The 27,162-nt window shown below is 34.8% G+C and overlaps 1 protein-coding gene across 6 annotated transcripts in view; it reads left to right on the top strand.

Annotated features, from left to right (window-relative positions):
* The window catches only part of LOC105487011 (protein arginine methyltransferase 3), a 129,043-nt gene that overhangs the window by 64,734 nt on the left and 37,147 nt on the right, over positions 1–27,162 (top strand). For all 6 annotated transcript variants that reach the window (XR_011610769.1, XM_011750275.2, XM_011750274.2 and 3 more), the window contains 3 exons: positions 5,390–5,468; positions 16,795–16,982; positions 19,265–19,351. Coding sequence is in view for 5 of the 6 variants with exons in the window: in XM_011750275.2 (XP_011748577.2) it covers positions 5,390–5,468; positions 16,795–16,982; positions 19,265–19,351 (354 nt within the window). In the remaining variant the exon portion in view is untranslated. The remainder of the gene's footprint in view (positions 1–5,389; positions 5,469–16,794; positions 16,983–19,264; positions 19,352–27,162) is intronic.

Raw genomic sequence — 27,162 nt, 5'->3', positions numbered from 1 at the left:
TTTATATAATTACTTTGAAAACTCTCATGTAATTTCATTATCACATTTATTATAAATTAGGTGGATATTATTAGTACATTTTAAGATGGAAGGGTCAAGTGATAGACTGCAGAACCATTGAAAAACCTTTGTGGTAAAAATGTTTAATATCTAAGGCTATTATAACAGTGAAATAAATAGAGATTGTATTGAATTCTGTAAGACCTTAAGTTTGGTACTTTTTTTTTAAGCAGAGAACACAGTAGATTAGGAAAGAATGCTTATTTATTTGCATTTTGGATACCTCTAGAACAGTGGTTTTCAATGGAGTGGAAGAGGGGACAATTTCGTACTCCTGGGGATATTTGAGACATGGGCAATCTCTGGAAACATTTTAGATTGTTATAATTTGGGACTGTGGGTTGGGTGGGGACAATGGTGCCAGTGGGTAGAGGCCAGGAATGCTGCTAAACATCCTTCAGTGGACAGGAAAGCCCCTACAAATTTATCTGGCCCAAAATGTCATTAGTGTCAATATCGAGAAACCCTGCTTTAGAATGATTGTTTCTATGCGTTGATAATAACTTATTATCAACATTGCTAGGTTCCTGTGGCTCTCTCTGAACACGTAAAGCCACCTTCAGCATGCTGCCACTGTTCTGCTTCTGTCAGTTGTGTTGTTTACCAAGAGCTTGTTGTGTTTGTTTGCCTGCTTATTTATGTAAAATCAGTTAAATATGAACACAAACGATTGATAAGATTATATAAAGGATACAGTTGGTTTTTTTCTATGCAAACAAAAGTGACTGCTTTGGAAAAACTCAGGAAGGAGAAAACACTAAAAAAAAAGCTGTAGAATGGAGTGAGTAAATTGTTTTACTCATAAACAACTGTAAATTGTTTGTAAACAAATTGTTTTACTCAGTCCATTCCACAGTGGTTTTTTGTTTGTTTGTTTGTTTGTTTGTTTTGGTGTTTTCTCCTTCCTGGGTTGTCGTTGTCTCCTCCTAGTTTGAAGAGTAGGAGTAGGAGGGTGGAAATCATGGAATTCAAGGAGGATTCTCCACTTGGCAAGTGCTGATAGATTTTTTTTCTTCTATTTAACCAAACCTGGAAATTACTTAAAATCTATGAATGTGGTTTAGATAGGGAAGATGATGAGGATTCCAGTCAGTGAGTATGTCCTCAAAGAATGCTGGCAAACAAATCTGTATGTTTTTACTTAAAATGTCTTGTTTCCCATTAACAACTGACTGCCAGCTCCAATCACATAAAAAAAAAAAAATTCTATCTACAGTGAATGTTACAGAATTTGAGAGTAATACTGGAAAAAATGTTATCAACCGCTTATTATGATTCAGAGATATACTACATAGAAATTATGATTAGATTATATAGGCTTGTGTATTTGTTGCAGGTAATCTTTTATCTTTAAACATTTCAGATTATTGATTCTTTGTCGTCCTTCAGATTAACTCTTCCATTTTATTTGTAACTCTCCCTTGCCTCACTTTTTTTTTAATAGTTAAATTTGCCTAAAGATGTATCAGTAATTCAGTTATTTGAACTACAAAAAGTTAGAAAGGCACCTTATACTGAAGGTATCAAAAGTTTCATTTATCACTAATGTATCTAATCCAAGAAAATATCATGAACAGCCATTTTAAAAATAAGATTCCCACTTCAATGAATGAGGTTAATATTCTAGTCCCTGATTTAATTCCATATGTTCCTTTACAGTAACCATTAAAGTATAAATGCAATATTTAATTTTTTAAAAAGTAAATGTTACTATTGAAAGAAGAATGCCCATGAGCATCATGGGAGAAAATATCAGGCGTAATTCTCCTTCCAGATGGCACCGCTACAGGTGAGGCAGCAGCCTGTGAAATTACAGTCTGAATTACACTGCAGATGAGCGGGGCATTTGGACCAAAGCCTTCTGGTATCAGTAATAAATGACTTGGTTCAGAACCAAGGACAATTCCCAGGAATTTAAAGGCTGTTGTATCACATAGGGAGCCTATCGTAAAATGAAGTTTAGCAAAGGGGAAAGTTGAGAGAAAGGACAATGACCATTAGCAATACATATATGAATCTTTTCATCTGCTAATATTTTTAACTGGATATTTTATCTCACGAATGTCTTATTCTATATATATTCTAGTATGTGCATTGATTTTTCCAAACTAATATTTTCACAATGAATGGTGGCTAAGAGCCAGTTGCCAACTGAGATATTACTCTGAAATGATCGCACACCTGTTGTAAATTCTAATCTTGTTTAATATGGTCTATGGAAAATTTTTCATTTTTGGAATGCTTGAATCCTTAATTACAAATGTAGTATAATACACATACTAAATCTTAGTTTCAATTAGGCAAATCAATTTAAGAGGCAACATACAAGGGCAATTCAGAACTTGTGTAGTGAGATCAAGGTTCAAATTCTGTCTCATTCACTCCCCAATTTATGTGACTGAACTATTATTTTAGATCTCAACTTAACATAAATAAATTAAATTGGAATAACAATAAATGGTGCTTTGGGGAAGAATTAAATAATTTTTATAGAGGCATTACAATGAATTTTAACAATTATCACCACCATTATTTGTCAGTTTTAATTTTAGAAAACAAAATATCGGCCGGGCGTGGTGGCTCAAGCCTATAATCCCAGCACTTTGGGAGGCTGAGACGGGCACATCACGAGGTCAGGAGATCGAGACCATCCTGGCTAACACGGTGAAACTCCGTCTCTACTAAAAAATACAAAAAACTAGCCGGGCGAGGTGGCGGGCGCCTGTAGCCCCAGCTACTTGGGAGGCTGAGGCAGGAGAATGGCGTAAACCCGGGAGGCAGAGCTTGCAGTGAGCCGAGATCGTGCCACTACACTCCAGCCTGGGAGACAGAGCGAGACTCCGTCTCAAAAAATAAAAATAAAAAGGAAAAGAAAACAAAATATCATTTTAAAATAACATTTTAATTTGTACCACAAAAAATAACAAAAAGCAAGCAGTTTCCTTTTAACAAATATATTACATATAGTATTAATAACTTTTATTCATTTATTCATTTTAAAGTTATATATTGAGTTCCTACTATCTACCAGACACATTTTCAGCCTTCAGGAATATAGCTTCAAACAATATGACAAAATCCTTAGTCTTGGAGCTGTTAGTTTTGTAAGGAGACAAAATATTAACAAAAATAAATAGTATTTTAATTCATACGTGCTATGATGAAATACAAAGCGGGATAAATAAATGGAGCTTGATGAAAGAAAAAGAAAGGATATTTTATATAGGAACATCAGAGAAATTCTTTGTGATGAGGTAACAGCAGAGCTGAAAGATAGAGCCAGAATACTAGAAAACAATTTGACAATGACAAATCAGTACAAACTTTTTTGGGCTTTTGTCTAAAAAGGATTGGACTGTAATTAATACTTAATTTGTACTAAAGTGTTAATTTTATTTATTTTAAGTTTTAAAACACAGCAATCTTGCAAATAGGGACCATTTTTTTCACCAAATCTATTAATGTGTTTTACCAGCCAGTCTTTTCCTCATAAGATAAATAGATGCCTTCCATTTAATAATTCCTTGGCATAAATTATAATTCACTATAAGCAACAGTTGAATGCCTATTTATAAGCATTTGTGTGCGTAATCTACATGGATATGTCACATTGGTAAAGATTTCTTAGTTGAATCCCATAAGTCCCTTGTTCTTTGAATACATAGATAATATTAATGGGGAACTAACTTGTGAGAATTTTACATGTTACTGAAGTACTCTATCCAGAAAAACAAGTTTCTGTCAAAGCCGTAAGTTTCCTAAAGTAACATATTGATAAACAAGCTTTGTTCCTAAGCCTTTGTTTAATAGGCAGTTATTTTTGTATCAATGAATTAGTGTGTTGGGAGGAGTAGGTCAATACCAATGTAGAGTTGCCGGCATTCAGTCCAGTTCCTTCATAAGTGATTCAAGCATGAGAGCTGTATTTTCTGTAAATTAAAATTGCTGTTAATCTCTTGTGAAGATTATCCATTCTGGGTTTGCAGGTTTTTCTTATTCTAGAGAAACCTTTAAAATATTTTTTGTTAATGTGGTTAAAGAATACTTATAGTTACCCCACTGGTCATTTATTTGTGCACAGAACAAATGAGTGAATGAGGATAGTTTTGATATAGAATGCTAAAGTAAAGGTAAAATTAATGTTGGTTCACCCTAAGCAATAAGGTGTGCTATGTGCTGAGCACTTGGCTTTCCCTGCTGCATAGGGCTGTTGGGGTGTTGGACCCTAGAAGGAGAAAGACTGACTGAAACTGAGAGTGGTTTTTCAGTCATGATTATTTGTCATTTGTTTAATAAACTGTGAAGCACAGTATTAGAATGTAGTGTGTGACACCAATAGTGGCAAATTCTTTTTTCATTTGTACTGTATCATTATCCTTTCTTGGTAGAGGATTCATTATCATACTGTAAAATCGGTAGTATACCAGGATCATGTTTCATGAATTATATTTCCATAAACACTAGTTCTGCAAGGTGTTGATAGATGTTAAGTAGAAAAAAAGGTCTGTAGTCAGAAAGTAGGTAATACTGGGTTAAAATATGTTCAGCAGTTCTGTTTACCATAACAACTGCTCAGAACTTTTAGTGTGCTTGTGCGCATTATGAATCTCTAGTAGGAGGATATGGCAGCTGGCATTTCTTAAACCTTTTTGACTAAGGATCCCTCTTCTTTCTTGTGTCTGTTTATTTTATTTTATTTTTTATACCTAAAAGAAAGTCACTATACAGGAAATTATTTGGGAAATGGTTTTCTAGACTAGAGTTTCTCAACCTTAGCACTATTGACATTTTGGGCCAGGCCGTTCTTTCTTGTGAGAAGCTGTCCTGTGCATTGTAGGATGTTTACCAACGTACCTTGGCTCTACCCAGTAGATGCCAGTAGCATCTCCTTCATCCCTCACCCCTAGTTGCAACAATCAAAAATTACTCAGACATTGCCACATGTTCCCCAGCGGGCAAAATCAAGTGGAGAACCACTGCTCTAGATGGATGTTGCATCATTCCAGGGAGTTATGGGGCTTGTTAATAATTTCTTTCCGAACATTTTTTAATGAGGAAGAAAGAGTAGTCTGGAAAGTAGAATCATAGGTAAAGAACATGCAGTATATTCTACCACAATAAACTTTCTGAGTTCACTTTATAAGCTGGCCTGATTTTCCAATAACTTTTACTGCAAAAAAAAAGTTTCAGATTTTGCAGAATATTATTACATCTATGGCAGAAACAAAAAACTATTTTGTAATTAAAAGAATAGCACCTATGTTTAAATTGACCTGCTTATAACAGTATTGCACATTTCTAAACTTTTTTTCCCCCTCTTTTTATGCAGGGCTATTTTCTTCTGTTTGAGTCTATGTTAGATTCTGTCCTTTATGCAAAGAACAAATACTTGGCAAAAGGAGGCTCGGGTGAGTAGAAAATTCTGGTTAATAATCTAATTTTAGTCTAGCAGAACCAAATGAACCTTTGGATTTCAAATAAACTATGCATGGCTGAGGAAGTTCCTGATAGAGATGAAAGATGTTTCCATTACAAGAAGCTTTAAGACATTTGTTTACTATATTGTTGAAAGTAGAATATTATATGAGATATGGAGGACTCCAAGGTAATGGTATTCTCAAGAATGCTTTTATTAAAAGGTCCTTTTAATAAATATCTGAAGACTAGGTTTTGGAAGCTTTTTGATATTCAAACTCAAATCTAACAAACTCCTTTCTATTTTTAATCCTCATATCATTTAGTTCCCTTTTTTCCCAATGGCATGTTTCAGTCTAAGTTGGAGATTATTCACGGCTTCACTAAATATGAAAACCCGACTTCTCTGTGATTTTCTGAGAACATTTTAAGTAGTGACTGGTTTCTAATACGTTTTAAAAGTACAGCATACCCAATCCACATATAAAGGGACCCTAATAAATTTGGAAGGCTTTCTTTTCATGTCTCTGGAAAACATTTAATCATATTAACTCTGCATACTCAGAGTGAGATTCTGTTTTTACAGACCTTCTGCTGTGAGCAATTGTGTCCATACAAAATAATTGTCTTTCAGGACAGGGATTATGTTTGTTTAGCTTAAACTCTTAAATGAGCTCCACAGCTTCTAGGATGTAGATGGAACATCATACATGTTTATTGAATTGAATCATTTAAAGAATCATTAAAACTGAATTGAACAGCATGTTTCTCCTTCACTTACCTCCCTGCATCTTACCTTTCTCAGAGTTTCAGAATCAGCAAGTGGTTTCCATGGTCAGAATACAGTTGGTAAAACTGTCACACGAAAGGGGGGGTAGGCATTTCAAACTAGTGATGCAAAGGACTTGACCATAGTTATGCCTCCTACCATCCATGTTCTATGAAATTACTTTGGCAGTTCTGGTACAGTGAAAAATCAGTAAGACCAGCCCAGTGCAGTGGCTCACGCCTGTAATCCCAGCACTCTGGGAGGCCAAGGTAGGCGAATCACCTGAGGTCAGGAGTTCAAGACCAGCCTGACCAATATGGTGAAACCCCATCTCTACTAAAAAAAAAAAAAAAAAAAAAAAAGAAAAAAAATCAAAAAATTAGCTGGGCGTGGTGGCGGGTTCCTGTAGTCCCAGGTACTCGAGAGGCTGAGACAGGAGAATTGCTTGAACCCAGGAGGCGGAGGTTGCAGTGAGAGGAGATCTTGCCACTGCACTCCAGCCTGGGTGACAGAGCAAGACTCTGTCTTAAAAAAAAAAAAAAAAAAAAAAAAAAAGTAAGGCTAAAACATAAGTACAGAGAAAATTCTCCAGAACAAGAGAGTTCTTTTTATAAGAGCATTTAAATGGATTGCCTTTCTTTTTCAAAATGTGCCCATTTTGTCACTTTATTTTCTGCAACCATTTCAAGATATGTTCCCAATCTCTGTCATGAACCTGACTAGAATTTTTAGGTATGTTTTACCCTGCAACAATTGGCTGCAACTTTCTATGATTGCAGCGGCTTTGTTTTTTTAATGAGTACTTACAGGTTGAATATCCCTTATCTAAAATGGTTGGGACCTGCAGTGTTTCAGATTTTGTGTTTTGGGGGGTTTTGGAGTACAGTTCTTTGCATTATACTTACTGGTTGAGCATCCTTATCTGAAAATCTGAAATCTGAAATGCTCCAATGAGCATTTCCTTTGGGTTCATGTCAGTGCTCAAAAAGTTTTAGAACATGGAGCATTTCAGATTTCAGAGTTTCAGATTAGGGATACATAAACTGTAACATTTAATGACTTAAAAACAACATTATCCATCATTTGTTGACCATCTAGTGGCTGCCAGACAATATACTCTACCTTCATTTACGTTACTAGACATAATCCTCACAATAGCCCTTTGAGATTTTAGAAAGTCTCCTAAAAGTGTCCTGGATGACACATATTAAATGGCCAAACCATGATTTTTTTTTAAACTCACATCTGCCAGCCTCCAAGATTCATGTTCTTTTTACTAAACCTTGTTTCCCTACTAAAATGTATTTTTAAAATGTGATTATTGCCTTGATGTTCTAGGGAAGATCCAAGTAACTGTTTCCAGACCTGCCTGACTTGATCTTATTGAGGAACTGACAGCAACTTAATACATTTAAATTGAATTCTCACTGAAATTCATTAAGAACGTACAGCAATGTGAACAATGACAGAGCTATTTCTTATCAGAAGGATAAAGTGGAGGCTTATATATCTAGCTCTTTCTATACTTTTATATAGCTAATATTAGTGTTAAGATAATACAGAAGTATATTTAAGAGAGGTCAGCATTTAACTCCTTAAGCAGTGCTGTTGAATGTTACTTGTTAACAGAATCAAGAGAAAGAAAGAAAATTCAGAAAAGAGTAACACACAATAGTTTAGTCTATTTGTGTTTTTGAGTACGTTTTAATGAATATCACCGGTCATTTAAATGCTCATTGTTTTATTGCAAAGCAAAGTTTTCCTTTATGTTTTTCTGAAGGAAAGATTTACCAAGTAATTAGTAGTATGAAGGTTATAGAAAGAATGAATGCATTATGAGAGAGGGAGAATATTGAAGGCCCATACAAATGTGATGGGACCACAATTTATTTTTGCATGAGTTTAAATTCAATTTATGTCTCACCACACATATTATAGTGAGCAGTAAAGGCTTTATAAAACACAGTCAATAACTTGGATGTTCATCTACCCCATTATCAATCAAGCAGTTCCACTGTATTAGAGTTATATATTTACTACCCTTACTTCTAAGAAAAGTAATTTTGTAAAGTTCATGAAAGCAGGTTTACTAGCAATGATTTCTACTATTTCTAGCTAATATTTACTAAGCACTAATTGTGTGTCAGGAATTGTAATGTTTTACATGCAGCCAACAAGAAATGAGGAGGAAAAGTGGGAAAATATTGTTTATGGCCAATGGGTGTTTTTACAACTACAATTAAGACTAAAATAAATGTATATTTTAGGATGGCAACAGAGAATATAAATGTTTTATATGCTAACAGTGTCAAATACTCCATCTCACAAAAATTGGAAAGGGAATGCAGACAGCAGGTAGAAGTGTTCACATTTTAATTGCTTTATCTTTAATAATAGAAACTTAAGGAATATTATTTAAAGCTGACAGATCAAGTAGTAGAATTATTAAGTACATTTAGCACTACAAAGTTAACATTAAATTGAGTGATGAGGTTGGTGGTGGCAGATCCTGTCTATGTCTCTTGACCATGGTGGTGATTGCATAACTGTGTGACTTTATCAAAGCACATGTAAATATATACCAAAAAGAGTGAGTTTTGCTGCATATAAATTATACTTCAGAAAAGCGACTTTTAAAAACAGCTGAAGTAGCAATTCCCACCTTCTTCGGGTCAAATGAATTATTACATGATTTGATTCCTAATTTTTCTGAAAAATACTTTTCTTTAAAACCGTGTACTAACTCTATGCCCACCTCTGTACTTGTTATTAGTATTATCAGTGCAACTCTTTAACATACAGAAAAAAATTGGTGTGAAGAAAAGAGAAGGCCCAAGAGGGTGTGAGAAAAAGAAAAGGGAAGGGAAATGATAAGGGAAATATACTAATTTTATTATTGCTTAAGGTAGGAGTTTAGTAAATAGTGTTGAAAAGAGAGAACTAAAGATATTATACTAAGGTTATACTTATAAAAGTTAGCTACTACAACAAAAATACAAAGATCTTTCTAAATATAAGGATTAATACTTTGGGAAAAAAATCAAAAGACCATGTAGTGAACTATTTCTTTAAAAAATTTATAGATACAGAAAAAATAACAAAATGGTAGCATCAGGAACATAAAACTGTTTCTTATATCAATAAGTGTAAATAGGCTAAATTTACCCATTAAAAGAAAAAGAATTTCAGATTGGCTCGCCAAAGAAAGCCCAATTCTGTGCACTTTGTAGAGCCACACCTAAAACAAAATAATTCAGAGAAGTTAAAATATAAAGAATAAAGACATTCAGGTAAATGCAAACAAAATGGAAACAGCTGTCATGATATTGATACCAGACAAGGGGGAATCAAGGCCAAAATATTATATAACCAATCATTTTAATGGGAGTAGGGCTAAAGAGCAAAATCATGGGCCCTCTTTCATAGATAGCCAGGTGTGGTGGCATGCACCTGTAGTCCTAGCTACTTGGGAGGCTGAGGTGGGAGGATCGTTTGAGCCCAGGAATTCAAGATTACAGTGAGCTATGATTGTACCACTGTACTCCAGCCTAGATGACAGAGACCCTGTGTACAAAAAAAAAAAAAAAAAGGATAAAATTAAGTTTACATAGAAAAATAAACAATGATAAGGAAGACTGAAATAGAAGGGTGCAGGATGGGGAGTAGCAGAAAGAATAGTGCTACCAAATATTAAAACACATTATAAAGCCTTAATAATTAAAACAATATATTATTGGTTCTTGAATGGAGAGATGCGTTGAAGAGAATGGTATAGACCTAACTATATGTGGCATCTCATGTAATTGAAGAAATGATTTACTGTAGCAAATTCTATTGAGACACTTGTGTAAAAAAAAAAAAAGTTTAATCCACACTATAAAATTGTACACTGAATTTCAAATCAAAGATTAAATGCAAGAGAAGTCAAATGCTAAAAATACTAGAAGGAAACATAAGGTTTATAAACTTGGGGGAAGGGAGTCTTTCTAAATAAGAACTTAAATTCAGAAACCCTGAAAGAAACATTGTAAATCTAATTGCATCTATATAAATTTCTAAATGGCAGAATATGCTATAAGCAAAGTCACAAGAACAACTACATACTGAAAATAATTTTTCAATTTCTGTCACAACAAAAAGCTAATCTCTCCCACATATAAGTAGATTATATAAATAAATAGACTACAAACCCAATAGAAAATTGGACAAATAATTGAACGGTGGCTCACAAAAAAGGAAATACAGATGACTCTTAACATGTGTTCAGTCTCCGTCATACTAAGAAAAATATCTTAAGAAATTTAGGCCAGGCGCGGTGGCTCAAGCCTGTAATCCCAGCACTTTGGGAGGCCGAGACGGGCGGATCACGAGGTCAGGAGATCGAGACCATCCTGGCTAACCCGGTGAAACCCCGTCTCTACTAAAAACTACAAAAAAACTAGCCAGGCGAGGTGGCGGGCGCCTGTAGTCCCAGCTACTCGGGAGGCTGAGGCAGGAGAATGGCGTGAACCCGGGAGGCGGGGCTTGCAGTGAGCTGAGATCTGGCCACTGCACTCCAGCCTGGGTGACAGAGCAAGACTCTGTCTCAAAAAAAAAAAAAAAAGAAAAGAAATCTTTGCTTTACTCAAGGTCACACAGAATTTTCCTGTTTCCTTCTTGGAGTTTCAGTGTTTACATTTATGTCTATGATTTATTTCAAATTAATTTTTGTGTATAGTGTGAGGTAAAGTTAGATATTAATATTTTCTAGCACCCTTAATTGAAATGCTATTCTTTCCCATGAATTGCTTGGCATATCTTGAAAATTAATTGACCGTATTCATGTAAGTCTATTTCTGTGTTCTTTTCATTTGATCTTTAAGGCTGTCTTTTCACCAGTACCATACTGTTAATTACTGTAACTTTATACTGAGTCTTGGTCAGGTAAGGACAGTCTCCCCATTTTGACCTTTTTAAAAATTGCTTTGATAGTTTGGTCATGTGGCAAGAGGGAGTTTAAAATAAATGTTAAAATCTGGCTATTTCTGCTTAAAAAAAAGAGACTGCTAGAATTATGAAGGGATTGAATGAATATATCAATTTGGGAATGATCAACATTTTAATATTGAGTTGTCTAGTTCATGAGCATAATGTATCTTTTCATTTTTAAGTTGTCTTATTTTTTTTTTTTTAATGGAGTCTGTCTCTGTCACCCAGGCTAGAGTGCAGTGTCACGATCTTGGCTCACTGCAACCTTTGCCTCCTGGGTTCAAGCAATTCTCCTGCCTCAGCCTCTCGAGAAGCCGGAATTACAGGTGCCTGCCACCATGTCCAGCTAATTCTTTGTATTTTTAGTAAAGATGGGGTTTCAACATGGTGGCCAGGCTGGTCTTGATCTCTTCACCTTGCTTGCTTGGTTTCCTTTTGTGTTTTTGTTCTGTTTTTGCCTTGTCATCTCATTCCTTTGCTCAGAGCAAAATAAGCTTAAATGTTACCATTTTCCTTACTTTGTCCTGAAATTTTATTTATCTCCACTCTTTTCAACCCCCTTTCTCCTTCTCTTCCAACAAGTACCGTTTACCTTAGGAACGTGGGGTTCCTCTTTCCTTTTCTTCCATTTGAAAAGCATTAAAATGTGGCATCATGCGTAATGGAAAGCGTATGGATTTCACAATTAGACCTTAAGGTGAATCTCTGCTATATCAGCTGACTAGTTATCTGGTTAGTTGAAGAAGACCAGGTATTTGGGCAGGTTACTCTCTGCCCAAGTTACTCTCTGAATTTAAGTTTTTTTAATTTATAAAATGAAGATTATAATCCAACTTTGTAAAATTATTCAAAAGTCTAAATGAGATGCTTGACACAAAGTAGTTGCTTAATAAATATTAATTCCCAGTCTGAGTTACAACTGGTGCACATGAGATTAGCATTAGGTTTATACTTTATAAAAGTTAATGAAATGAATTTAAGCATTGTGGTATTAACACTTACCTTTTATTCAGCACTTCACATTTTCTACACGTTAACATAGATTATCTCAATATAATCAGCCACTGGCGTTGGTTCATAGTGCTTAAAGGATTCCTTTAGTATTTTCATAACTGTCTACTTCCTCATCTTCAGATCTGCTTTTTTCACATTTATTAGTTTGAGTTTGTTCAGTAATAGAGCGGTAGTATCATTTTCTATTTTTCAGCGTGTAATTTTTCAAAGCATATTACAGCTATATGTTAGCCTTAGCTAAGCTTTAGTGGGTCTACTCATTATTTATACATTAATGATGGGGAAATGAGTCCAATTTCCAAGTAAATATTACTTTTTAAAGATACCTTTATTATATAAACTAGAAACTAATTTTTAAAACTCATTTAATTCCCATTTGGTGACTTTCTAGTACATTTTCTTTTACGCATACCAAGCATTTTTGCTACCATTGTTATTTCACTAAAATCTTCATATTGTTCATATATATTGTGGAAAAAAGTGGTTTATTTTGACTTATTTATTATCTCCTTTGTTTTAAATCTTTTTACTCTGTGGTTATTTATACAAACAGTGATACAAAATTCCTAGTGTTTACTAGAAATTGTTTCTTTATGCACCTCTATCTTATCCTTTAGTGTCCAAAAGTTTATGAGGCATTTCTAAGGGATAAAGGATTTCCCATTTTTATCTATTCACCATGTGAGCCGTTCTAGTGACAAATGAATTCTGGGCAGTGAATCGAGAAGGACACAGATGTCAAAGCCATGAATTTATAAATGGTCTGTTAAGAGGGTGCTTTTGTCCAATCAGCGCTTTGTTAATTTCACCTACAAGAAGAAATAATTATTCAATTATAGCTTCTATCTGACAAAAATCAAATGACAAATGTGTCAGAATGCGAAGGTAAAGGGTTAGTCAGGATTCTGGCAGGTGGTCCAAGATTTTAGCCAGCTGTGAGGAGGTGGATATAGAACCAAATTGACCTATAACACTGATTATATATCCTTATGAATATTCATAGATCTTACTAACTGAAAGATTAAAAATAATTTATTTCCAAATTCTAGCAATATAAAAACTGCTTTTCTGTATGTTTGTGAAAGACAAATAATTTGAAAAATACACAACACCCAAAAATAAAATCATGTTCTTCTTTAGTTTCTCTTCTAATTACCAACATATTCAAAATTGTTTTATTACTTTTAGTAAGTTATGATTTTTTCTTATGAAAAAGTTATCTTTATTTTTATGCTGTCACTAATATATTAATATAGAACCAGAGATAAGTAAAATTTTTCAGTAAAAGGCCATATAGTAAATATTTTTCAGTTTTATAGGCCATATAGCCCCTGTCCCAGCTATTCAACTCTGCCACTGTAGCGCAGTGTGGCCATAGACAACATGTAAACAAATGAATGTGGTAGTGTTACAGCTAAACTTCATATATTAATACAAAAACTGGCAGCAGCCTGGATTTGACTATGGGCCACAGCCTGCTGACCCTGATAAGAGAGACTGATGGCATTTTAAAACTTCAGTAAGATTTTAAAAGATATTCTAAAATAGCAGAACTGTATGAACTATGTTAAGTATCTTGAATGTCTGTGCACTGCACAACTCCGGAGGATATTCAGTTCCCATGAAGTATATAGTGTGAATGGCACTCGGACCATATGGTGGCCCTGATAATAACCTCCCTCCATTTCTGCTCATTTATGTCAAGGGTATCTGTATCTAGCCTGCTGCCTGTTTTGTAGATAAAGTTTTATTGAAACACAGCCATGCTTATTTGTTTACATATTGTCTGTGGCTTCTTTCACACCAACAATAGCAGAAAGCAGTAGTTTCAACAAAATTCAGTTTTGTCCACAAAACCTAAACTGGTAACTTCACAAAAAATGTTTCCTGACCACCTGACTATACCCTTACTATGTTCCTCTTTAATGATGAAATGACAGGGCATAATGTGGGAAAGCTTCTATAATTATTCAGTCCAACAAAGGATGTATCAGGAAGTTAGCCACATACCTAACGTTGCTTCCAAATTCTTATTTTTTTATTCAGTGTTTCTCATCTTAAGGATCTGGTTCAGGAAACTAAATATACTTCCTTATGGCTGATCCTCTTACTGAGTTAACATTTTCAATAACAAATCAGTTACTTTGAAGAATTTTTATAAGTCAAGAATTTAAACACAATCCAGAGGCTTTACCTGTTTGTGGAGGAAGGGGAGAGTTTGCATGGCCATGGACTCTGTTCTGGTGCAGCTGGCATACCTCCCTCACATGCCTATCAGGGAAGACTTGAGAAACTTCTTGTCAGTGACTTAGTACTAGGTAGTTTTTTCTGAGTATCTCACAAGTTAGATTTGGAAGCAGGTGCTTTGATGCCAGTAGATCTTATCATGGGCTTTATTTAGAGAATAATTTAGTGCTGCTATTAGTGAATAATAAAATTGCTAAGGCTGTGGAAATAAATGTTTGGAGGAAGGAGGGGGTAATTTTTCTACTGTTTACACCTGAAAGCTAGTTAATACTCATTTTTTGTTTGTTTGTTTGTGCTGCATTTCTTTGGTACATTTACACTTGTTTCAGTTTGCTGATATGGGAACATGTGATTTATATTTTTAATTCATGAGTACCCTAAAAGTTGATATTTGAGATATGGGAAAGACAAAGTTAATTTTGTTATTTCTTTACTTGTTATTAGTGGAGAGTTTCTCCTTTAATCACTCTTTCCTTAACTCATGCCTTCTTGGTTCTCTTACTTTTGTGGCCCCAGCTTCTTGGTCAAGTTCCTTGAATTCTAGTATTCATCATCCACTCTCCCTAGGTCTCGTGAACTCCTGTTACTTATCTTTCATTTATATGCCTATGGTCTCCAAATTTATGTCTTCAACTTAGATAACCTCTTTTGAATTTCAGACCTTTGTATTCGGCTACATTTCAGACATTTTTATCTGTTTGTCTCTTAAGCACTAAATGCTCCTGTTCCTTTTGAATCTCCCCATATTTATGTCCTATTATAATATATACCGTCACAATCTGTGCTGTTACTGAAGCTAAATGCTGTCATCCTTGACTTTTCTCCCACAGCCAGTCAGTCTCAAAGTCCTCTGAGTTCTACTTCATAAATATCCCTTGAATACGTCTCATCCTTTCCCTTCCCACAGCAATATCCTAGTTCAGATCACCTGGTTTATTTTAACGATCTCTTAATTTGTCTCAGTTTTCATCTTAGACTCTCCCATTATTCTCCACATTGCATTCTAGGTGGTTCATCTAAAATCAAAATCTAGTCATGTTGCTACCCTATGTAAAAATTTTTTACTGGATTATCATCATTCTTAGAATAAAGTCCAATTTACTCATTTGGTTTACTCAGCATGTAGTCTTTGGTCTCTACTTAACTTTCTAGCCTTTTGTCTATTTCTCTCTAAATTAGATTGTATATGGGCCATCCCATCTATTGTGACCCTTTATCCACACTGCTGCTCACTTTGCCTAGAATACGCTTTCCCTCCCCACTCCCAACTCACTGGGCTTCAGTTCTTATCTTATATATTATCCCTTCTCCCCTGCCCCAGCCAAGTCTGAATTAGCTAGTTTTGCCATGAGCTCCCTTAGTACCTTGTATGCTCTCACTCTTAGTATTTATTACCTCACAAATAACTGTGCATTTCTTCCTCAAAAATTGTCTAAATATAAGTTTATTGAGGGTAGTGATATGTGTCCATAGTCTGTAAATTAGACTGGCACATATGTCTGGCACATACTTTATGCTTATAAATATTTTTCTATTAAATGACAGTAATATGAAGTGGTCTTCTGTATAACGATAAAACCCCATTACATGATTTTCTTACATGCTACATATCTTTTTAAATGATTTGTCCTTTTCTGCATGTTTTTAGAGGAATATAGGAATAAGTAAAGATCTAGTACCTTTTAAGTTAGCACACTTTAAGTTTTAATATCAATAAATATGTTTATTTCAGGATTGTTTAATTATATGATCCTATTTTAATTCAGACCCTATCATTGGAATCCCTGTTTTAATCTTATCATCATGATAATGGCTATCTGGGTTTTTTTTTTGTTTTTTTCTTTTGAGATGGCGTCTCGCTGTGTCTCCCAGACTGGAGTGCAGTGGCGCGATCTCTGCTCACTGCAAGCTCCGCCTCCCTGGTTCACGCCATTCTCCTGCCTCAGCCTCCCAAGATAGCTGGGACTAGAGGTACCCGCCACCACACCCAGCTAATTTTTTTGTATTTTTAGTAGAGACAGGGTTTCACCGTGTTAGCCAGGATGGTCTCAATCTCGTGACCTCATGATCCACCCGCCTCGGCCTCCCAAAGTGCTGGGATTACAGGCGTGAGCCACCATGCCCGGCCAATAATGGGTATCTGTTTTTAAAAGAGGCTATAAGATGAAGCATGGTTGTTTTTCCTGATCTATACCTTCATTAATCTCCCATTGCTAGTAATCCTTACTGATGGATTTGATATTTATATTTAGCCTTTAAAAAAATATATTCCATAAGAAAAGGAGATAATGCTTAATTTTCGGGCATTTTATTTGTTACAGTCTACCCTGACATTTGCACTATCAGCCTTGTAGCAGTGAGTGATGTGAATAAACATGCTGATAGAATTGCTTTTTGGGATGATGTCTATGGCTTCAAGATGTCCTGCATGAAGAAAGCAGTTATTCCAGAAGCTGTTGTGGAAGTTTTAGATCCGAAGACTCTTATTTCAGAACCTTGTGGTATTAAGGTAGGTGTTTTGCTAACTTTATTTTTTATAATGGCATTGCTATTTTTCTTAGTTCAGCATTTGAAAATAATACATTGATTTTATATGTGGGCTTTCAAAACAGTACTTTTCCCATTGTAATCAGTCTAAAACAAATTGAGGTCATGTTTACCAGTTGACTATATCATCTCTTTGGAATCACTTCTCTATATATTAAAACTCCTTACACTCAGTTTTACAGTCCTTCAAATCTAACTCTGAACCAGTTAACAATTTATATTTACTTTGGCTTAATCAAGGTAAAAAGTCCTGCTGTATTATTAGTTCTGCTTCATCACCCCCTCCTAGCCTTATTTTAGCTTCTCATTTATAGCCAGATTATTCATTTGTGTCATATATTCCACACAGTTTAACTTCTCTCATTCAGATTTCTTCCAGCGTTTTCAGATGAATTACATGTAGTGAATTTGCCCATGAAACGAAAGCCCTACTAGGTTCAGATTTCTCAGTTAATTACTTTTGTATTTTGTCAACTTATTTTTTGCCATGTTAATCTCTGGTTTTATTGTGAATTTTTCTATGTTGAATTTACATGGGTTCACTAATAACTTTGCAGCAAAAAATAATACTGCTTAACTCCTTAATTTGTCTGTTTCAACTAGATAATCAAATCTAGAGCAATATGTTCAGTGTTAGGTTCAGGATATTGTCTTTTTTTTTTGTCTCTTGAGACAGAGTCTCGCTGGCACCCAGGCTGGAGTGCAGTGGCGCCATCTCAGCTCACTGCAATCTCTCTGCCTCCCGGGTTCAAGCAGTTCCCCTGCCTCAGCCTCCCGAGTAGTTAGGACTATAGGCATGCACCACCATGCCTGGCTAATTTTTTGTATTTTAGTAGAGACGGGGTTTCACCATGTTGGCCAGGATGGTCTCGATCTCCTGACCTTGTGATCTGCCTGCCTCGGCCTCCCAAAGTGCTGTCTTCTCTTTTTAATCATGCTGTTACTTTCATATAGCATCAATATTTCTTCTCTGTACAAAGTATTTAGTACATATTTAGTTTTCTTAAATGGATACAGCATTAAAAGTTAGTATAGAGTAATAAACGTGAAGTTTCTTAACAAGAGCAGGCTGATTAAAAGTGCGTTCAGCTTTTAAGAAAAACAGTTTGCTTGATGGTTATAAGACTGTTCAGTGCTCTGGTACACTGATAGTAAAGGGTTTATTTGGGCTCTTTGGCTCAGGATAGGAGTGTACAGTTATGACCAACTAAGCCTTAAAGTTGAGCAGAAAGAGGAGAGTTGGTGGAGGTTGCTGATTTCTCTCTCTAGTGATCTCTGCTTAATGCAAAAACTACTATCAATAAATAGTTGAGATAGAAAAATTTAGAACTGAAAACAAGGTGTTAAAAAGTGTAGGTACTCCTTTCTTTTTTTAACATTTATTTACATTTATTTAAGTAAATAGTTTGTTCTGTATTCTCCAGTCCTCCCACAAACACATTGTACTGTTAAATTTTTTTCTCAAATTGTTTTCAATAGTGTCTCAGGTGTGTGGTTACATTAATTGCATTCACTGGGTTATGATCTTCTCCTGACTGGTCAGCTGATGATGGTCTTTACAGCACATTTCTGATTAGACTCCTGTAGTTGAAAGGTGATTCCATCCCTTCTCCAAAGTATAATAGAGAAGGATTTGAAAAAGGCAGAATGGGAAAATAAAGATAATTCGCTATTTTTTTCTCCGGGTTGAATCTCCATAGTTTTGCTGTTTTGTTTGAATTGTGTGGTTTCTCCTCATATCTATCAAAACCTATCTTCAAATACAATTATATACATGAATTTTAAAACAACTTTCTTTTCATTAGCCTGTGTTTTCAAGTTGGCAGTTCCTATAAATGTATTGACACATAATTTATAGCAATTGTGTTGGGTGTACCATACACGATAGGCAAAATGTTAGGTGAAACACAGGAAAACATTTTTGGTTTGAAAGTATTTATTTTAGTGTGTCAGGAAAACTTTAGCACATTAGAGCTATGATTTGATAAATACTGTTGTTTACAAGGAGTCTAAGTTAAATGAATTTAAGCAAAAATTAACAAAATGATAGTACTAGTACTCCTTAAACTTATAAATAATTCCAAAAACTAGCATGTAGTTAAAGTTTGCAAAACATTGGTTTCTAATAATCATTTGTGCATAAAAGAAGTAGTGTTTGTCTGGGTTGTTTTTGTTGTTGTTGTTGTTTTTGGGCTTTTGGACTATTTTTACTAAGCTCTTTCTTCACTCCTTTTTAATGGGTAGCATATAGATTGCCATACAACATCTATCTCAGATTTGGAGTTTTCATCAGATTTTACTCTGAAAATCACAAAGACATCCATGTGCACGGTAAGCTATTTTGTTCTGCTTTTACAAATTTCACTAGCAGTGCAGTTGATTGGCAGGCTAATGAGTTTAATTACCAGGCTTGTGACAAATGAAAACGACTATTGCCTCTGACAGTCTACCATTGCCTTTGCTAGGCCATTGAACAGATCCAATTAATAGGTCAGTAAACTTCAAAAAAGTTTAATTCAGTAGAAAAGGTATTAGGAAACCCTGTTTACATATTGATTTTTCTGTATAGAGTCTTCATCATTTCCTATCACGTGATTAGTCAAGAGTACTCAACTTTATCTTCAAAGACCAAAGTTCATACCGTATTCCTCCCTTTAACTCTTAACATTTAATTTAGATGGAAGATATGTTTATTTGGTAGAATATTTTATATTTATGTATGAAAAAATTATAGAATTGCTATTGAGTTAACTTTCAAAAATCTCATAGTTACCTTTCTTTCAAAAATCTAATAATAAATCTAATAATAATTTAATGGTCTAATAGAAAAAAATCCTTTGGAAACGTTAGGGAGATCTGGGTTCATATGTGGTTCTACCACTTATTTCATTGTTCAAGTTACCTAAGTAATCTGTACTTCAGACTATTTAATTGCTTTAAGAAAAATGGGGATAATTCTATTTCAATGACTCATTACATGGATTAATGAGATATATGTGAAATACCTACAATATAGCCAGAAACATTAATTATTAAAATGTAAAAAATTTTTCCCCTCAATTTATAAATATTTATTAAGGTAACATTTACTGCTGTCAGGAGACTCAAATTGTTCATCAAATGTGCTCCTTTATAGTATGAGTTTATATAGGTGGTATTAACATGAATATTTATATTATTTTTAAAATATATGGTTTTTAAAACTATGTCCTCAGAAGTTACCATTTTTATGGAAAATTGTATTGTCAGAATCTGTAAAATAGATTATAAGTCATGTTAACATTGAGTCTTCTGCCTGATTCTTTTAAATATTTGGTTCAGATTGATATACACAAGACTTCATGTCTTATTTACAGTTATTTCAGTTCATTTTGATTCAGCGATTATTTTATATCCAAATAAGTTTAACAACGTACTTTGATGTTTTGAGGGCTTCTTCTTTTAGTTGAAGTTGGCTTTATAATTTTTTAAAGTTTAAATATCCAGATTCCAGATTTGTGACTTTGGAGCACTCATCATTTATTTAATTAACAAAAAGCAAAATTTGATTCTTTGTATTTCCCATGCATTTTCTAATTCTGCTTTTTAGTAATTATTTTTGTCAATTGAAATTAGGCTAAAGACTAACTCCTAGACTTTCCTCTGTTTTGATATTAGTAATACATGAGAGTTGAAAAAAGACCATCTTGACTGATGAAAATTGATCAATCATGTATAAAGGAATTCTTAGATATAAATTGTCATATCACCAGTATTAAGTATATATTTCGCATTTATTTTCAGTGACTATCACATGAATCAAAATAGAGCAGATGTGAAACTAGTGAAGATGTCAAAAACTGTTGTGCATATTTGTGAACTCTATATAGATAGAAAAGTTTATTGACTTTCATTGAAATGTTCTTTTTTTTCTAGTTTATTGGTCAGGGTTCTTAGTTTTAGACAACTGAATTTAAATCAGTTGTTTAAACTGAGAGATTTATTAGAGGGAATATAGTAGTTTCCAGACACATTGGGAGAGCAAAAGGAACAGACTGTATTTTGAACTTCTAGAAACTTCTAGAACCACACCTTTAAACTGGCCTGCTACAGAGCTGCCTGTTTTAAATCACCTACCACTGTAGGTTCTGTTTACCCTAATTCCCCTGGCCCACTCCGTGTTAGCCACCACTGACAACCCCACATGAATGAAACTCTTTACTACCATCCTGGTTCCTGGTTTTCTGTCCTCCCAACCCATGTAGGTCCATTTCCTCCTTCCAAATCTTCATTCAGCATATCTGCTTGGTGAATCTAGGTCATTTTGGGCCCTAGCTGTCAGTAAGTTTTGGAAACTAGTTTTAGCTACAGTTTTGTACTACAGATCTGGAGTTTCATAACACATACATGGAATTGTTTTCTATTTCCTAGTATTTAGGATAGAGTACAAGAAGGTTTGTATTAAATGAAACTGTATCTTTCAGTCATCTTAGTTTTATTCTGTATACTTAGAGTAAAAAGAAACAAAAAAAAACTGATAAAGTCTATTTAATTCAGAGATTGTAATTGAACTTTTAATATTGAAGAATCAAAGGGTCAAGTAGTTACTTGCTGCATTTGTCCCTGTACAAAGTTCCATAAGAAAAGTGAATTTTAAGTAAACTGTTACATTATATCTCTATAAAGTACCTTTTATTTAGATTTGCATTTTTAGTCTCACCTTGCCTGAATGGTGTTTATGAAAAAGTTTGTTTGGAAATTAGGTGAGCCTGAGGTTTGCGAAGAAGGTGGCAGGTTGGAGTGGAGTTTTAGGTGTCTAGTCACTGCTGAATAACCTAGTTCCATAATTCACCTCAGGAAGAATGTATTGTTACAAACCATTTATTGGATGCGTGCCAGGTACTGAAGATAAAATATTTTAGTAGTTGGCATTGAATGTTAACTCTTCTGATGTTATCCTTTCAAATTTAGTTAATATTATCAGAGGAAGATAACTTATATCAACAGTCATTGAACACTTGAATGTCAGATAATGTGCTGATCACTTTAAAAGCATTATTTAGTTCTCGTAATAACCATTTGAGATGAGTACTCATATTATTCCCATCTTGCTGGTGAAGGAAAAAATTGCTATGTTTTACTTGTGAAATAAAATCTCCTTACTCTTTTCTGACCTGAAAAACCTTCTTGGTGGGATTGTAGAAACTATTAAAAGAACATAGAGAAACCTTTGAATAAGATCTCAAGGGGTAGAAGAAAGCAGGCTTCGTGTTGCATTTGAAACAGATTTAACAGTGTTTATTTTTGGCAAATAATCCAGCAGTTGGTATGAAGAGGGAAAGAGAATATGTATAATCAGAATTCACTCTTCTTAGAGACAGGCCTCACAGATTCATGTGATGAAATCAATACCATAGTTCATCCTCTTTGTAGCAGATAGGAGGTAGATCTTTGAAGTTTCCCTTTATCCTCTCAGAGTAAGCTTATACTTGTTTGGTTAAGCATCTACGTTTCTTGGAAACCTCCTTCCCAGCATGCTTACTCTAACGTGAGCTTGACATAAGATTTTGTGGCCTAATGCTTTTATTAGGTGTTCATTATTTGTGAATCTTAACCATCCGCCCATATTTACTTCGATTCTCTTGCTCTTTGAGGTGGTGTCAACTCCTTACCCTCCCACCTATGGACCTATCCATCTGGAGCTTATTATGCAAGCATGGCCTCTTTGAATGGATTAGTTGCCCAACTTCTGTGGGAATAATCTATAACGAAAGTATTAAAAATGATGAGTGCCTAATTGGAACCTTGTTTCCCCTTTATAGTTAGAAGAATTAGTGAAGATATTGAAAGTTTTTTAAAAGCCTAGTAAAGGAATAAATTACTTTGGGGAATAAGAGGAAGAGATTGGACTTTTTTAGATAGAGGGAAGAAGAAAGTATCTGAATTTGTACTGCTAAGTACAAACCTTCAGATATATTAAATGCTGCTCTGGTGTTGAAACTTGAATGCTCAGCTGCTAATTAAGGTGGAGAATTTCTCTATTGTAGTTAGCCCAGTTTAAATATATGTATATGTATAACACTTTTTTTTTTCTTTTTTGAGACAGGGTCTCACTCTATTGCTCAGGCTGGAGTGCAGTGGCATAATCTCAGCCTACTGCAACCTCCATCTTCAGGGTTCAAGCGATCCTCTTGGCTCAGCCTCCCTAGTAGCTGGGACTGCAGACGTGCACTACCACAGCTGGCTAATTTTTGTATTTTTAGTAGAGACAGGGTTTCACTGTGTTGGCTGTGCTGGTCTGGAGCTCCTGTCCTCAGATGATCTGCCTGCCTCAGCCTCTCAAAGTGCTGGGATTACAGGCGTGAGCCACTCTGCGCCTGGTCATAACCATTTATTTATTAATGAGATTCTAAATTTGTGGCCTAATTTAAAAGTTAGAGGAAATTGGATTTTACAAAGTTACAAGATGCTAAGAACACCCCTTTTGTATTTTAAGAGCATGTATCCTATAGACTGATAATACTTTTATATAGCTTCTTGATCATTAGAACCTTTCATGAAAAACATTTTCTTCTGCAGTCTTCTCCACCACCAAATACACACATCCCCATATGCCACAGATGAAGTTTCATGGCATTCTAATGTTTTACATTAACAGACTTTATATTTTGGGAATTTAATGTGTGATATTTATATGTAAATGTCTTGAATCTTGGTTGCCTATAATGATTGGAGGATACTTTTTCAATGAATACTGGTATCACATACATAGCAATTTTCTGAGCATTTCTTACTTTATTCTAGGATATTTTTGACAGTTTAGATAAAATTGTCATTGTTTTTACAATAGAGATGAAGGTTTAGTTGGCTCCTGACATTTCATCTGTCATATCAGCCTCCTTAGCCAAAAATGAACAATAAGGTCAATTATTTTTGTGGAAAGTTTATAGGTGTTCAAAAGCAAAAGCGGTGAGACTATAAAATTTAGAACTCATGTTTTATCTTGTGAGTTCTAGTTTATTTATAATGTCATTTGTGTAATATTTTTACTCTGTATGCCAAGTGGCATTTATATTTGCATTTGTGTGTCTATAAACTACTTAAAAGTATAGAAAGGTATGTTCGTTCATAATTCTAAGTATACATTAAATGATTTTTAGTAATGCTTATTATAGAACAAATGAGTTGTTTACCTTAAAAATGAAAATAGGTAAGATGGATTTATCAGATTACATGCTCACACACAAATAATACAGATTGAGTATCCCTTATGCAAAATGCTTGGGCCCAGAAGTGTTTCAGATTTAGAAATTTTTTGGATTTTGGAATATTTCCATTTCCAGTTATGCATTCCTAATGCAAAAATCTGAAATCCAAAAGCATTTCCTTTGAGCGTCATGTCATCACCCAAAGTTTTAGATTTTGGAGCATTTCAGGTTTTCAGATTATGGGTATTCAACCTGTAAAGGTTTTTATTTGATATATCATCTCTTAATAGTTTTTATATCTTAATTTCAGCATTTTTTTCTTTTATTCTACTTTTCTATTAGCATGTACTAGCATGACTGGTATAGCAATTTTCAGTTTGCACAAACATTCCTTAACATGTTTATAAATGTCATTTAAGAATGTTTTTCCTAGGAATTTTTCTTTGTTAAACATGTGAATTTAAAAAGAAGCAGACTTTTTTTATACAGTCATACATCACTTAATGAGGGGGATATATGTGAAGAATGTATCATTAGGCAGTCTTGTCATTGTGCAAATATTATAGAATATACTTATGAAAACCTAGATTATATAGCCTACTATACACCTAGGCTATATGGTATAGCCTGTTGCTCCTAGGTTACAAACCTGTACAGCACATTACTGTATTTACAACTATAGGCAGTTATAACACAATGGTATTTATATATCTAAACATAGAATAGGTACAGTAAAAATATGGTATGATTTTTTCTTCAACTTTTCAATTCTGGGGTTCATGTGCAGGATGTGCAGGTTTTTTCCATAGGTAAACGTGTGCCATGGTGGTTTGCTGTACAGATCATCCCCTCACCCAGGTAGTATGACCAGTGTCCATTAGCTGTTCTTCCTGATGCTCTCCCTTCCTCAATCTCCTCCCTCTAAACAGGCCCCAGTATTTGTTGTTGCCTCCCCAGGTATCCATGTGTTGGCATTATTCAGCTCCCACTTATAAGTGAGAACATGTGGTGTTTGATTTTCTGTTCCTGCATTTGTTTGCTGAGGATAACAGCGTCCCAGCTCCATCCACGGCCCTGCAAAGGACATGATCTTGTTCCTTTTTAGGGCTGCATAGTATTCCGTGGTATATATGTATATGTACTACATTTTCTTTATCCAGTCTCACATTAATGGGCATTTAGGTTGATTCCATGTCTTTGCCATCATGAATAGTGCTGCAGTGAACATACATGTGCATGTATCTTTATAATAGAATTATTTGTATTCCGTTGGATATGTACCCAGTAATGGGATTGCTAGGTCAAATGGTAGTTCTGCCTCTAGGTCGGTCTTTGAGGAATCACCACTGTCTTCCACAATGGTTAATTTACATTTCCACCAACCATGTAAGTGTTCCTCCTTCTCCACAACCTCACCAGCATCTGTTTTACTTTTTAATAATCGCCATTCTGACTGGTATAACATGGTATTTCCTTGTGGTTTTGATTTGCGTTTCTCTAATGATCAGTAATATTGAACTTTTTTTCCATATGTTTGTTGGCCACAAGTGAAGAAGTATTCCTGTCCTTTGCCCACTTTTTAATGGTTTTTCTTGTATATTTGCGTTAGTTCCCAGTAGATTTTGAATATTAGACCATTGTCAGATGGATTGCAAAAATCTCCCATTGTGTAGGTTGTCTGTTCATTCTGATGATAGTTTCTTTTGCTGTGCAGAAGCTCTTTAATTAGACCCCATTTGCCAATTTTTGCTTTTGTTGCAATTGCTTTCAGCATTTTTATCATGAAATCTTTGCCCATGCCTATGTCCTTAGTAGTAGTACCTAGATTTTCTTCTGGGGTTTTTATAGTTTTGGGTTTAAGTCTTTAATCCATTTTGAGTTAATTTTTGTATATGGTGTAAGGAAGAGTTCCAGTTTTAATTTTCTGCATATGGCTAGCCAGTTCTTCCAGCACCACTTTATAGAGACTCTTTTCCCCTTCACATGTTTTCATCAGGTTTTTTGAAGATCAGATGATTGTAAGTGTGAAGTCTTATTTCTGAGCACTCCATTCTATTCCATTGGTCTATGTGTCTGTCCTTGTACCAGTACCATGCTGTTTTGGTTACGATAGCCATGAACTATAGTTTGCAGTTGGGTAGCATGATGCCTCCAGCTTTGTTCTTTTTGCTTAGGATCATCTTCACTATTCAGGCTTTTTGGTTCCACATGAATTTTAAAATAGTTTTTCTAATTCTGTGAAGAATGTCAATGGTAGTTTAATGGGAATAGCATCGAACCTGTACATTACTTTGGGAAGTATGGCCATTTTCACAATATTGATTCTTCCTATCCCTGAGCATGGAATGTTTTTCCATTTGTTTGTGACCTCTCTTATTTCCTTGTGCAGTGGTTTGCAGTTCTCCTTGAAGAGGCCTTTCAGTTTCCTTGTTAGTGATATTCCTAGGTATTTTTTGTAGCACTTGTGAATGGGAGCTCATTCATGATTTGGCTCTCTGCTTGCCTGTTGTTGGTGTATAGGAATGCTAGTGATTTTTTGCTCATTGATTTTGTATCCTGAGACTTTGCTGAAGTTGCTTATCAGCTGAAGAAGCTTTTGGGCTGAGATGGAGTTTTCTAGATACAGGATCATGTCATCTGCAAACAAAGATAATTTGACTTCCTCTCTTCCTATTTAAATATGCTATATTTCTTTCTCTTGCCTGATTACCCTGGCCAGGACTTCCAATGCTGTGTTGAATAGGAGTAGTGAGAGAGGGCATCCTTGTCTTGTGCTTGTTTTCAAGGGGAATGCTTCCAGCTGTTGCCCACTCAGTATGATATTGGCTGTGGGTTTGTCATAAATAGCTCTTATTATTTTGAGATACGTTCCACCAATACCTAGTTTATTTAGAGTGTTTAACATGAAGGGATGTTGAATTTTACTGAAGGCTTTTTCTGCATCTATTGAGATAA

The sequence above is a fragment of the Macaca nemestrina genome, chromosome 12, assembly GCF_043159975.1.
Source record: "Macaca nemestrina isolate mMacNem1 chromosome 12, mMacNem.hap1, whole genome shotgun sequence".
Taxonomy (NCBI): Eukaryota; Metazoa; Chordata; class Mammalia; order Primates; family Cercopithecidae; genus Macaca; species Macaca nemestrina.
This window is presented reverse-complemented; position numbering and strand designations above follow the sequence as displayed.